This window comes from Panthera leo, chromosome A3 (assembly GCF_018350215.1).
Source record: "Panthera leo isolate Ple1 chromosome A3, P.leo_Ple1_pat1.1, whole genome shotgun sequence".
NCBI lineage: Eukaryota > Metazoa > Chordata > Mammalia > Carnivora > Felidae > Panthera > Panthera leo.
This window is the reverse complement of record NC_056681.1, coordinates 109,805,694-109,818,076: the sequence shown is the minus strand read 5'-3', so window position 1 is coordinate 109,818,076 and position 12,383 is coordinate 109,805,694. Positions and strand designations below refer to the sequence as shown.

The following is a 12,383-nucleotide window of genomic DNA, read 5'->3' as shown; positions in this document are numbered from 1 at the left end:
ACCTTGCCTTGATCAAATACTGCATTGAGAGTTGAAAACCATATTAACTGCTTTCAATAACTTTTTAGAAATAGCTATAGCCTTTGTAAAAGCCTTTCTCTGTGACTTTTCTGCCTAGCCTAAACTTGGCTCACTTTAAAAACTGTAAAATTATATGACAGGTTTTTTCCCTCAGGTTTTTTCCCAAGATGTCACCCAAATTATCTTCTGGTATTCTCTCCAGCAATTCAGGGAAACAAAGTATACCCAACATTCTTAGGTATATCTTTTCCAGAACTCAAGCCATGGCTCTCGTCCAGACTCCTGCCCATATTTGCTCCTCACTACTTGTCTAAATCCCTAGCCTACTTAGAAGTCTCACTGGAATGCCACTTCTAAGCCGTATGCCATGATACCTCAGTAGAAAGTGATCTCCTGGAAACTTCTCCAGACCGATTCTTCTCTGTGCTTACCTACTGCCTTCTAGCACAGTTATCTCTTTAAAGTGTTTGTTCTAATAGATACAAAATGTATTTAAGATAAAAAGAGTACACAGTAAACAGTAGTGAATGCAACATCTGGTTTAAGACAAAAAAAGTGAGGAGTGCCTGGGTGACTCAGTCATGATGCTTAAGCATCCAACTCTTGACTTTGGCTCAGGTCATGATCTCGTGTCTCAGGAGTTCGAGCCCCACATCTGGCTCCATGCTGTAAGTGTAGAGCCTGCTTGGAATTCTCTCTCTCCTCTCTCTCTCTCTCCAAAGTAAATAAATAAACTTAAAACAAAGTGAACTGTTATCTTTGAAGTTTACTTCCCCTATCACACCACTTCCATCCCTCCTCAGAAAACCACCATCAAAATGTAGAATTTCTTATTCTTTTCTTTCCCTTTATTGTTTTACCACATTTGTTTGGATTTCTAAACAAAGTGTTTCATTTAGCGGGGTCTGCAATTTTATGTAAATAGAATCATTCTGTATATGTTTTCTGTAACTGGCTTTGTTGGCTTAACATTATGTTCCTCAGAGATGTATCATGTTACTGCACTTAGCTATATAATTCGTTCATTTTCACTGCTATATAGTATTACAGTGTATGGAAAAATACAGTTTATCCATTCTTCTTGTGATGCACATTGTTTTTTGTTCTTTTGGCTGTTATGAACAAGGTTTCTATGAACATTCTGGTAGGCAAGCATGTAGGAACAAAATTGATGGCTTTGAGGGTATATACACCTTCAACTTTACCAGATCATACCAAATTGTTTTCCAAAGTGATTGTATATCACTTATCTTCTTATGAGTACCATATTTCTCTAAATTAGCTATTTCAAACAGTGAGATATCTCATATATTTTTGGCCTAGAAACAGTTGACATTTAATGAATATTAATTGATTTGCTAATATTTTAAAAATTTGAGAGATATTCTCCCCTATGTTTATAATAAGAAGATAAGCTCAGGAAAAGAAAAGTGTCTGAATGTTTTTGAAGTAAAAAAAAAAAAAAAAAAAAAAAAAAAAGATTCAAACCTTCTTAAAATTTAGTGAAAAATTAAGAGGAAAATAAAAATAGAAGGTAAATACCTAATAGGTGTCCCTAGAAGATTTTAGACAGTTATAGAAAAATTGAATATCCAAGGCAGGATACTTTTTTTAGAAGAGCTCTAACATGTGCTTCGTTTCTTATTCTCTTTTACATTCCTCCACTCCTTCAAAGTCTCCAGTATTTCAGATGCATGAGGCCGTTTCGCGGGTTCGGGTGACAGTAATTTTTGCAGAAGAATTTTCTGTAATGATAGTGAGTCAATACTAATAAATAGAACACTGAAATGAATAAAAGTCTGATTATTTTCAAGTACTTACTTCTCTGCCATCAAATACATCTGAGAACTTGCCGTCCCTTAGCTCTTTAAAAATCTGAAAATAAAACACACACACACACACACACACACACACACATATATATATATATATATATTATATATATATATATATATTCATGAGGAAGTTATTCACTCAGGAGGAAAACCAAATTGCTTCTTGGCCCAGAGGCAAGCAGGACTCTCCTCTCCCACCTTTCCCCATCCTTAACATCAACATGTTGAAGTGCTAAGAGCGTCATCTGCATTACTTCCCTTCATCCTTTTTGGCATCCTACGTGCTAGGTGTTTTCATTATCCCCGCTGTCCAGGGAAGGCTGTTGGCTCCAGCAAGTCCCTTTACTGAGCTTCAGACCAAGATATCCCTCCGGTTGCCTAATACGTTTAGCAGTTCCCCACTGCCCCCATAAGAAAGTCCATAATCTCGCCTTAATTTAGTCCCAACACATCTCTCCAGTGGGCCAACCATCCCTTCCTTGTCACTTACCACTCCAAGAAAAATGATTCTGTCTGCTAGTCCCACCCTCTGCACAAGGAAGGCTGGAATGATCTTTCTTCTATTTTGGACTATTAGAAGCCAACCAATCCTTCAAAGCCCAACTTAAATACCCCATGAAACCTAAATCCCTACAGCTAGAAAGATCTCTGTCCTGTTTCCCCAAGACTTCGTGTCTTTTCCCAAAAACATGTAGAGCATTCTCTTATAGTATCTTCCCTTCTAAAATAAAAGCTCCATGAGAACGAGGCTTATTCACATTTAAAACCCTGTAGCACTTAGCACAGTGTCTTAGGCAAAGCAGGCAATCAATAAAATTTTACTGACTGACTCAAATAAGAAACAGCTTTAGTTTTGTGAGATGTACACACCTTCAAAAGAAGACCAAAGTTTCTGGTCTGAAGCAAAAAGTTTTGGTTGCCCAACTGTGTGAAAGATTAAATCCATATTTCCTTCCCAGTCAATACTAATATATTCAAGTCTATCCTCACATAAGGGCAGTTACTGTAGCAGCACTTTGGAGATGACTGCTAATAATTTTTGTTGCTTAATTCTTTTTTGTGATATTATTTACCTGTAATGTTTCTGAAACAGTGGGACATATGTAAAGGAGTTCTGCGAGAATTAGCCCCAAAGCAAAGATGTCCACTTCGTTTCCATATTCTTGTAAAGAAATCTAAAGAGACCAAAATATGTTTATATTTGTTACTGATATATTTGTTACTGATACCTGATATAAACATCCATGGCTTCTGAAACCAAAACAGCTATTTGACCAAACTATCTTATATCATGTAACAATGTGTGTTTATTAGCAAGATCTGTGGAGTCTCACTGCCCTGGTTCAAATGTGTCACCAACTGGCTGCATCACTCATGTAAATTAACCATCAATGGTGGAATAATCTCAGCCATAAAATGGGGATAACAAAAATTTCAGCCTCAGAACTTGACAGTAGTGTTCAATAAGATGCAGGAGGCGAAACAGTTAAGAGTTCCCAGTAAGTGGCTTTCATGCAAATGTTCGTATGTATTCATAATGTTCTATAACTGGAAGCAATCCAAATGACCATCAGAAGAATAGAGAAGCACACTGTGGTATATTCAGGCAATGGAATAGTACTCAGTAATGAAAAGGAATAATCTGCTGGTATAAACAACCACCAGAGGTTCTCCAGCAGACATTAGCTTGACTGAAGTAATCAAATACAATAAAAAAAATCATACATAAAATATGATTCCACTCATATGAAGCTCAAGACAGGGAAAACTAATCTGTGGTGACAGAAATCAGAGCACCGGCCGCCTCTGGGAAGGAGGGAGGGACTGGAAAGGGCCTGAGGGAATTTTCACAGGCGAGGGAGATGTCCTACATTTTCGCAAGTGTATGGGTTTCCCAGGTATAGATGCCTTTGTCAAATGACAAATGTACCTTTAAAATACATACACTTCATGATGTATAAATTATTTCTCAATAAAATGTTTTTCAGTTTAAAAACCACTAAGTAAATGAAAAGCACAATGAGGAATGATTTTTTTCAAAAATATTTTAGGGTGACAATACAGGGTGCAGGAGTTAAAGTTTGTCTTCCACTTTCCTATTCCACAAAAAAAAATTATGTTTTTATGCCACATGGTCCCCAAGGGGAAAAGGTGGATTTCCTCTCTACCCTAGGCTCTCAAACATCAAAAAGATGAAAACAGACAACAAGCTATCAACCAAAAATGGAGACTATTAGAGTAATGAAACTACACATAAGACAAACATTCAAATGTTTTCCTTGATGATGGTTTCTTGTTATTTCTTTGTTTAAAATGTAGCATAGAAGATTTTAAGTTGTCATACAAGAACATTTCTGTAATATGGTTAACAGATACAGAATCAATATCCAAAATATATAAATATTCCTTACAAAGAAATTAGGAACAGATAACCTAATTAAGAAAAATGAGGAGAGCACATGAATAGAAAATCTGCAGAAAAGTGGTAAGTACATACATATATAGATGGCCTACCTTACTAAAAATCTGAAAAATGCAAACTAAAACATCAGGATACTCCTCATTCATCACTGAGGCCAAAATGCAGTCTGCTAGCACCCTAGTCTGGTTGGGAGTGTGAAGGAGAAAGCAGCATTCTCCTACACTTTGGGAGGAGGGCATAATAGAATCACTTTTTTCTGAATGACAATTTCACAGTATTTACCAAATTTGAAATGCACCTGTCAGCCTACTCAGTAATTTCACTTAAAGGAATCTATTACAGATTATCATGGAAATACTCATTTTTAGGGGCACCTGGGTGACTCAGTTGGTTAACTGGTGGACTCTTGATTTTGCCTCAGGTCATGATCTCATGATTGTGGGATCGAGCCCCGTGTCGGGCTCCACACTGAGCACAGAGCCTGCTTGGGATTCTCTCACTCTCTCTCTCTCTCTCTCCCTCTCTCTCTCTGCCCCTCTTCCTGCTCACTAGCACACTCTCTCTCAAAATAAATAAATAAACTTAAAAAAAAAAGAAATATGTGTTTTTAGAGTCAAAGATAAGCAGAAAACACGTAAAAAGTTGGTAACAGCCTAAATAAACACTCATCAATAAGGAAACAGTTAAATAAATGATGGTATAGCTATACTTCAGTATACAATATAGTTGCTAAAATGGATGTCAGATCCGTCTGTGCTGGTACGGAAAGATTATGATACATTGTTGAGTGAAAAAAAAAGCCACAAAATAACAGTACAGTCAGTTATAGAAACATCTCTTTAGGGGCGCCTGGGTGGCTCAGTCGGTTGAGCGTCCGACTTCAGCTCAGGTCACGATCTCACGGTTCGTGAGTTCGAGCCCCGCGTCAGGCTCTGGGCTGATGGCTCAGAGCCTGGAGCCTGCTTCCGATTCTGTGTCTCCCTCTCTCTGCCCCTCCCCCATTCATGTTCTGTCTCTCTCTGTCTCAAAAATAAATAAACATTAAAAAAAAATTAAAAAAAAAAAAAAAAAAGAAACATCTCTTTATATTTTTGTGCAAAAAGTCTGCATATATATACAAATGTGTGTTTATAAATGACTATAACTCACAGAAAATGATCCAAAAGGATAAACAACAGACTCTATGAGAAGAGTAGGAATAGAAAGTTGGGTTAAAGGGAATTTTTCACTTTCTTCTGTGGATGTTTTAATTTTATAAGAGGTGTCTGTTATCTTTCTAATTAAAAATACAAAAGAAATGAAAACTATATAGACAGAAAGGAAAGGGACCTCACCTGTTCTGGGCTCATGTATCGAAGAGTTCCTGTATTCCTTGTCCGATTTGCGTAATTTTTCAGGGATGTCACAAGTCCAAAGTCTCCTATCTTTACTTGTTTTGTATCTACCAAAAACACGTTACCTGGCTACAAAAAAAAGAAAAAAACCCAATATTGAATTTATAAGCACCAATTTGACGGACTGTTAACACATATCCAAATCACATTTAACAAGGGCTATTTTTATATTTCCTTATAAGACATTTACCCTTACACAGGTAGCCCCAAACAGGGTATTTAATATCACATGTCTTTAAAATGCCAGTTGAAGAAGTAAGGATTTCTCTAAGAGAAGGCTTTGGGCATTGCTGCCTTCAAATCTCTGAAGACATGTTTAATGTGAGGTAGATTCACTCTGTATGGTGCAAAGGGATGGATCCAGGACTGGTGGGAAGAAAAAACCCAAAGGTTTGCTTTAATATATCCTAATAAACTAACAGTGTGGTCCAAGGAATGGGACTTTGAGAGTCCCCATGTCAGAGAGTATTCAAGGTGGGGCTGGACACCCACTTGTTAGAAATGTTGCAAGTATGAGTCCAGGATCTGTTGGGGATTGAAGTCGACACCTTTAAGATCTCTTCTAAGTTTGAGATTCTCAGAATGAGTCTCTTGTCAATAATGTTGTAAGATAGCGCATGCAGCAACCGTAGTAGAGAAGCTAGAAAAGTTGGAAGATGGAAAGAAGGCTCAGGAGAATTAAGGTCTGATCTCTGAGCAACTACAGACACGGAGCAAACATCGTCTGCAAACAGACACAAGAAAAGAACACTGTGACACAGGGCAACAGGAAGTATGGGGTACAGGAGAGAACGGGCAAGAGACGTGCTAGAGAAAGGAACATCCAGTCAGCACCCGTCAGTTTCGAGAATTCATCCAGAGCAGGGGAGCCTGGGAGTTAATACCCAAACTTCTGCATTTATTTGCAGGTTACTTTACAAGTAAATAAATGTGCTTAATTTGTTATTTAACTATATATATATATATATATATATATATATATATATCACCTATTCCAAGGTGAAGGCATAGCCAATCGAAATGTATTTTTCTGAACACAGTTCTTACGACATTCCAACTTCAAAGAGCACCTTCAGATATTAAAGCAGATGAAAGTAGGTGGACTCCAACACAAAGGCCTTGGCCATCCAGCTCCTGGGAAGACCAAAGACACAATATCTTTTATGGGCCAATTATTCCTATGTAGGCCCAACAACTACAACTACGCGTCCTTCTTTTACTCAAGAAACTCTTTTGTTTCATCCTTATTCTTGACTGTTTTAGATGGGTGGGGTAAGCAAACAGCCAAGATCTACACAGAAAAGGTGCTTCTCCTGGATCCAGAGTCATCAGGAAAGGCTACCTGAAGAGCCTGAGACCAAAGAAGACAAGCAGGAGAATGTTCCACGCAAGAAGAAGAGGAGCAAAGCCTCCGTGATAGGATTCAGCATGGCCAAAGTGTGATGGAAGGAGGCCAATCACAGGGAAGAGAGAGTGAGGGAGGCTGTGAAAAGCTGTTCTGTCTTCTTTGATTTTGATGAGGAGGTAAAATGGGAAAACAGCTCATCTCAACCATGAAAGAAGCTAGAAAGCCAGCAGAAAATAAAAATACAAAGGTATGCTGTGTGTTACAAGTTTTGGATTACAATTTTCCAATCACGGGGTAGAAATGTCTAACCAAATGCCAGGAAAGTTCTAGACTCTGGACCCAGTAGCTATGATTGCCGTCATGAATAATGACTGATAGGGGCGCCTGGGTGGCTCCTTTGGTTAAGCATCCAACTGCATCTCAGGTCATGATCTCAAGCCCCACATTGGGTTCTCTGCGGTCACCACGGAGCCTGCTTTGGATCTCCTGGCCCCCTCCTGTCAGCCCCTCCCCCACTTTCTCTCTCTCTCTCAAAAATAAATATTAAAAAAAAGAGTAATGACTGAGAAATTGGGAGAATCATGTTCCCAAAGCCAGTCATCAGAGTCCCTTCTGCTTCTCAAACAAGCCTGAGTATATATAGGCTCACTGTCTCAATAAATTGATTTGTCCTGAAGATCCTCTGAATGGTCCTATGGGAATGGTATTTGGGGCAAGATCTAGATCCATTCTAACTTCAGAGGATCAGAGATATTATTTCCTCAGGACTGTTAATCAATTCTAAAACTACAGAAGATACTTTTTAGAATGACTAAACCATAGGGGTGCCTGGGTGGCTCAGTCGGTTGAGCATCTGACATCAGCTCAGGTCATGATCTCGCGGTCCGTGAGTTCGAGCCCCGTGTCGGGCTCTGGGCTGACGGCTCAGAGCCTGGAGCCTGCTTCAGATTCTGTGCTCCCTCTCTCTCTGCCCATCCCCCGCTAGCACTCCGTCTCTCTCTCTCTCTCTCTCAAGAATAAAACAGACATTAAAAAAATTTAAAAAAAATAAAATTACTAAATCATATTTATCAATTCCTAACAAAGTACATTTTCATTTACCTTAAGGTCTCTATGGATTAACTGTTGGCAATGTATATAATCCACACCTGCTGTTATCTGTTCATACAATTCCAAAGCCAAATGTTTGTCTGGTGTCTGGCCTCTTCTGCTGTCAATCCATTGCTCCAATGTCCCTTTACCACAGAATTCCATTTGGATGAAAAGGCACTTAGTCTTTGGTCTGGATATAAAATTCACAGTATATTACAAATAGCAATAAAAAGAAATTTATAAAAAAATAACATTTCTTTTTAAAATTATACTTCATCTTCTTAAGAATCCCAAAACATGTCTGAAAGCAGAAATCTAGGGGTGCCTGGGTGGCTCAGTCGGTTAAGTGTCTGACTCTTGATTTTGGCTCAGGTCATGATCTCACAGTTCATGAGATCTTGCTAGCATCTGGCTCTGAGCTGTCAGCACAGAGACTGGTTAGGATTCTCTCTCGCCTCTTTCGCTGCCCCTCCCTTGCTCACATATGTGCACACACATGCTCTCTCTTTCTCAAAATAAGTAAATAAACTTAAAAAAACATGAAAATCTAAATGTAATAAACTTGAATCAAAATAAAATAAATCATTTTTGATTTAAATTGTAAGTTCCCAAATGTCCAGAGCTTTATTTGTTAAGTAATTTACAAAGTATGACACTGCCCATTCTCTAATGGTAAGGGTCCTTGATCACCTTTGCTAGTAGAAAGGAATAGGAACACCAATACAATGGAATTAAGGAAAACCAAATTGCATTACTACATAAAGTAATTCTGGAACATTTTAATTCACTATTGGCCTACTGAACATCTGTTTTGTGAAAGGCCCAGAACAGTCACCTACAGATGAGAAAACAAATTAGATACTATCCTTGCTGTCATGGGGTTATTAGTTTAAGGAGAGAGAAATACAGGAAAAACAAATCGAAAACAATAGTGTAAGGATCGTTTCTCAAAGAGAAATGCCAACAAATTGCTCTGACATATACTTGCGAGGACTAATTTTGCTAACCATGTTTTTATCTTGCTTTATAAACTAAGTTGGCTTCAATATTAATTTATTTTCTTCAAACTTATGTTGGTTAGAAAATAGGAAAAGAAAGCCAAAAATCTGCTGAAAGCTGAAGAAGTCCTGTCTGTATGCTGATGGTGGATGAGTCCTGAAACTAATGATAAAGCTCTCAGTCACTTGGGGTGGATGGAGCTGGTGCTGGGGGTGGGAGTCGATGAATGAACAGACCCTCATTGTCCTCAGGATTTCAGTGAGGACAGTCCCCAAGAAACACTGGCTGACTTTTCAGAAGCAGATGCCAGGTCTTTAGAGCCCTCCAGTCCTTTGTCAGGGTCTTACCTGAGACAAAGCATGAGTGATGCAAGGTGGGGTACCTCCTTGGTCTTAAATTATTTTCAATGCCCACCACTCCACTGTAAGTGGTGTGGTTGTATTCAAAAGGGACCCCTTGGGGTGTCTGCCTGGCTCAGTTGGTAGAGCATGTAACTTTTGACCTCAGGGCCATGGGTTCAAGCCCCACGTTGGACATGGAGCCAACTTAAAATATTAAAAAAGAGAGAGAGACAGAGAGAGACAGACCACTTAACTGCACCCCAACAATCAGGAGTCTCTGAGAGGGACATAAAAGTGTTGGCAGCTGAGGAGGGGTTTCCAGCTGTAGCATCCATAATGTGTTCAAACCTTCTTCCTAAGACTGCATGTACAGCCTAGCCTGAAGCCGGGGTAAGTGAGCAAGCCTACAAATTAAACAATGGAGACAAAAAGCTAAACCTGAGATTTTCAAAACAGATGAGGACAGGGATACCTGGCTGGCTCAGTCAGAAAAGCATGCAACTCTTGATCTTGGGGTTGTGAGTTCGAGCCCCACACTGGGTGTAGAGGTTACTAAAAATAATAAATAAACTAAAAAAAAAAAAGGTATACATTTAAAAAAATAAAACAGTTGAGGACAATAAAAAAATTTTTTTAAGCAAGTGTGGAGCAAGGGATAGAAGCAAGGACAAGATTATTGTCTCAAACGGTGTTTGTGGTTGGTGATTATTTAAAAAAAAAAATTTTTTTTTTTAACGTTTATTTATTTTTGAGACAGAGAGAGACAGAGCATGAACGGGGGAGGGGCAGAGAGAGAGGAGACACAGAACCGGAAGCAGGCTCCAGGCCCTAGGCCATCAGCCCAGAGCCCGACGCGGGGCTCGAACTCACAGACCGCGAGATCGTGACCTGAGCTGAAGTCGGACGCTTAACTGACTGAGCCACCCAGGCGCCCCGCGTGGTTGGTGATTATTAAATGTAATAACTAATGGCCTTATCTTCTGGCCTACACCTAGTAAATAACAGTTTCTTCCAACCTGTTAGGGCTATGAGAATTCTTTTTAGTTACCTTGAAGTGTTAATGCTGTCCACAGAATGGTAATCATCGCCAAACCAGCAGCTGTAGTAGTGAACGATATTTGGGTGATCGAGAGCTGCCAAAGCTTTTACTTCACGCTCTGCCTTCCTGCTTTAAAGAAACAGGGAACATAAAAGTGTCAGCATCATCCCTGCTATGAACTACAAGTCAGGTGACAGAAGACAACTACCTATGCTCCCTTATGAAACAGTTGCCGTGGTTCCCACACACTGAGTTTTTAGAATGGAGGCCAGGAGTACTCGAAAGGAAAAACTGAACACACAGAAAAAACATGGCTGTCCTCACTCTCAACATGAGAAAAAGCAGTGACTTAATCAAGTTCAAGCATCAGACATTTTAAAAGCCATTTGTAGTCATCTTTGAAATGCCAGTCAAGCAATTTTTGGTTGCTAATTCATACATCATATTTTGTTTAGCCTTGTGTTGAAATCACTTTGGATTTCATAAGCAAACCCTAATAGGGCAGCAAGGGCAACATAGGCAACGTGATGAACCTAACTCAAAATTTTAAATGTATAACAGAAATACACAAAGGAGATATCTACGCAGAGAAAGCAAGACTTCACTGTATGTGTGGGAGCTTTATAGTGATCTGGAGTCAAGAGCTGAGAAAATGCTATGCTACATGGAATAAATAAATTTGAGATTTCAATGAGGAGAAAAGATAAGCAAACATTTTACAATTCCATTTTCTAATTTGCAAAGTTCCATAACTACATGACGTAACATTTATAAAAATAAAGGGAAAAAAGTACTCATGCATCAACAGCCCTAACACAATCAGTTACTGTTTTGGATTGTTTCTTATTGTCTTTCTTCCTATACATTTTTATATACTTGTAATTATAGTATATAGTTTTTATCCTATTTCTCCACATAACAGGTTATATTTACCATTTTCCTTGTTACACAATTTGTATAACCATCATGTAAACTTTTTAATGTAACATTTCTAAAGTATAAAAAAGTAGAGCAAATAGATTCATGAACTAGCCATTACCCAAATGAAACTGTTATTAACTCCTGGCCAATCTCGTTTCATCTGTACTCTCACCCACTCCCTCATCTTCCCTGGATTATTCTGAAGCAAATTCCAGCATCATATCATTTCATGTCTGAATATTTTCCTTATGTAAGCTTAGCCATCGAACAGGGGAGAGAACAAAACATACGTAATCATTTCTTCGTTGCTGGACCTTTAGTTTGTTCTAATTTTTCACTGTTATAATGACACAGTGATTTACATCTTCTTGTATAACTTTTTCCACAATTTGGATAATATCCTTAGAATAGGTTCCCAGATGGGAAATCCACGGGTCAAGGTGTATAAATATTCCAAGTATATTTTTTTTAATTTAATAATTATTTCTGAGAGACAGAGAACGCAAGCATGGAGAGGGGCAAACAGAGAGGGAGACACAGAATCTGAAGCAGTCTCCAGGCTCAAGCTGTCAGCACAGAGCCTGTTGTGGGGCTTGAACTCACGAACCACGAGATCGTGACCTGAGCTGAAGTTGGATGCTTAATCGACTGAGCCACCCAGGTGCCCCTCCACGTATATTTTTAACTGTGTTATATCAATTTATGAAGCTACTAAAAATGTCCAACATACTGTACTCTTATCATCATTACATATTACCATTAAGAAAAATGCTACTGAATGGAAAGAACAACACTTCATTCATGTTAAGCAAAATAATGTAACGGAAAAAAAAGGCTTGTTTTGATGCCAGGTGGACAAGGCAAGGCATTGTCCATGGGAAGGGAAGTAGGTGTGTCTGGCTGAGATGAGGAATGGCCAGGACTCCACGCCTGCTTCTCCTTTACTCATGTCATTTTCCATAGCTCATATC

The 12,383-nt window shown here is 38.8% G+C and overlaps 1 protein-coding gene across 4 annotated transcripts in view; it reads right to left on the bottom strand.

Moving 5' to 3' along the window:
- Window positions 1-1,520: 1,520 nt before the first annotated feature.
- The window catches only part of EIF2AK2 (eukaryotic translation initiation factor 2 alpha kinase 2), a 32,898-nt gene continuing 22,035 nt past the window's right edge, over window positions 1,521-12,383 (bottom strand). For 2 of the 4 annotated variants that reach the window (XM_042933236.1, XM_042933237.1), the window contains exons 11-16: window positions 10,501-10,620; window positions 8,122-8,302; window positions 5,613-5,741; window positions 2,930-3,031; window positions 1,843-1,896; window positions 1,522-1,766 (exon numbers count right to left, since the gene is read on the bottom strand). In XM_042933236.1, coding sequence (XP_042789170.1) covers window positions 1,644-1,766; window positions 1,843-1,896; window positions 2,930-3,031; window positions 5,613-5,741; window positions 8,122-8,302; window positions 10,501-10,620 — 709 coding nt within the window. In that variant the 3' untranslated portion in view covers window positions 1,522-1,643. Of the gene's footprint in view, window positions 1,767-1,842; window positions 1,897-2,929; window positions 3,032-5,612; window positions 5,742-8,121; window positions 8,303-10,500; window positions 10,621-12,383 lie in introns of all 4 variants that reach the window. The other 2 variants (XM_042933238.1, XM_042933239.1) reach the window with 2 other exon arrangements.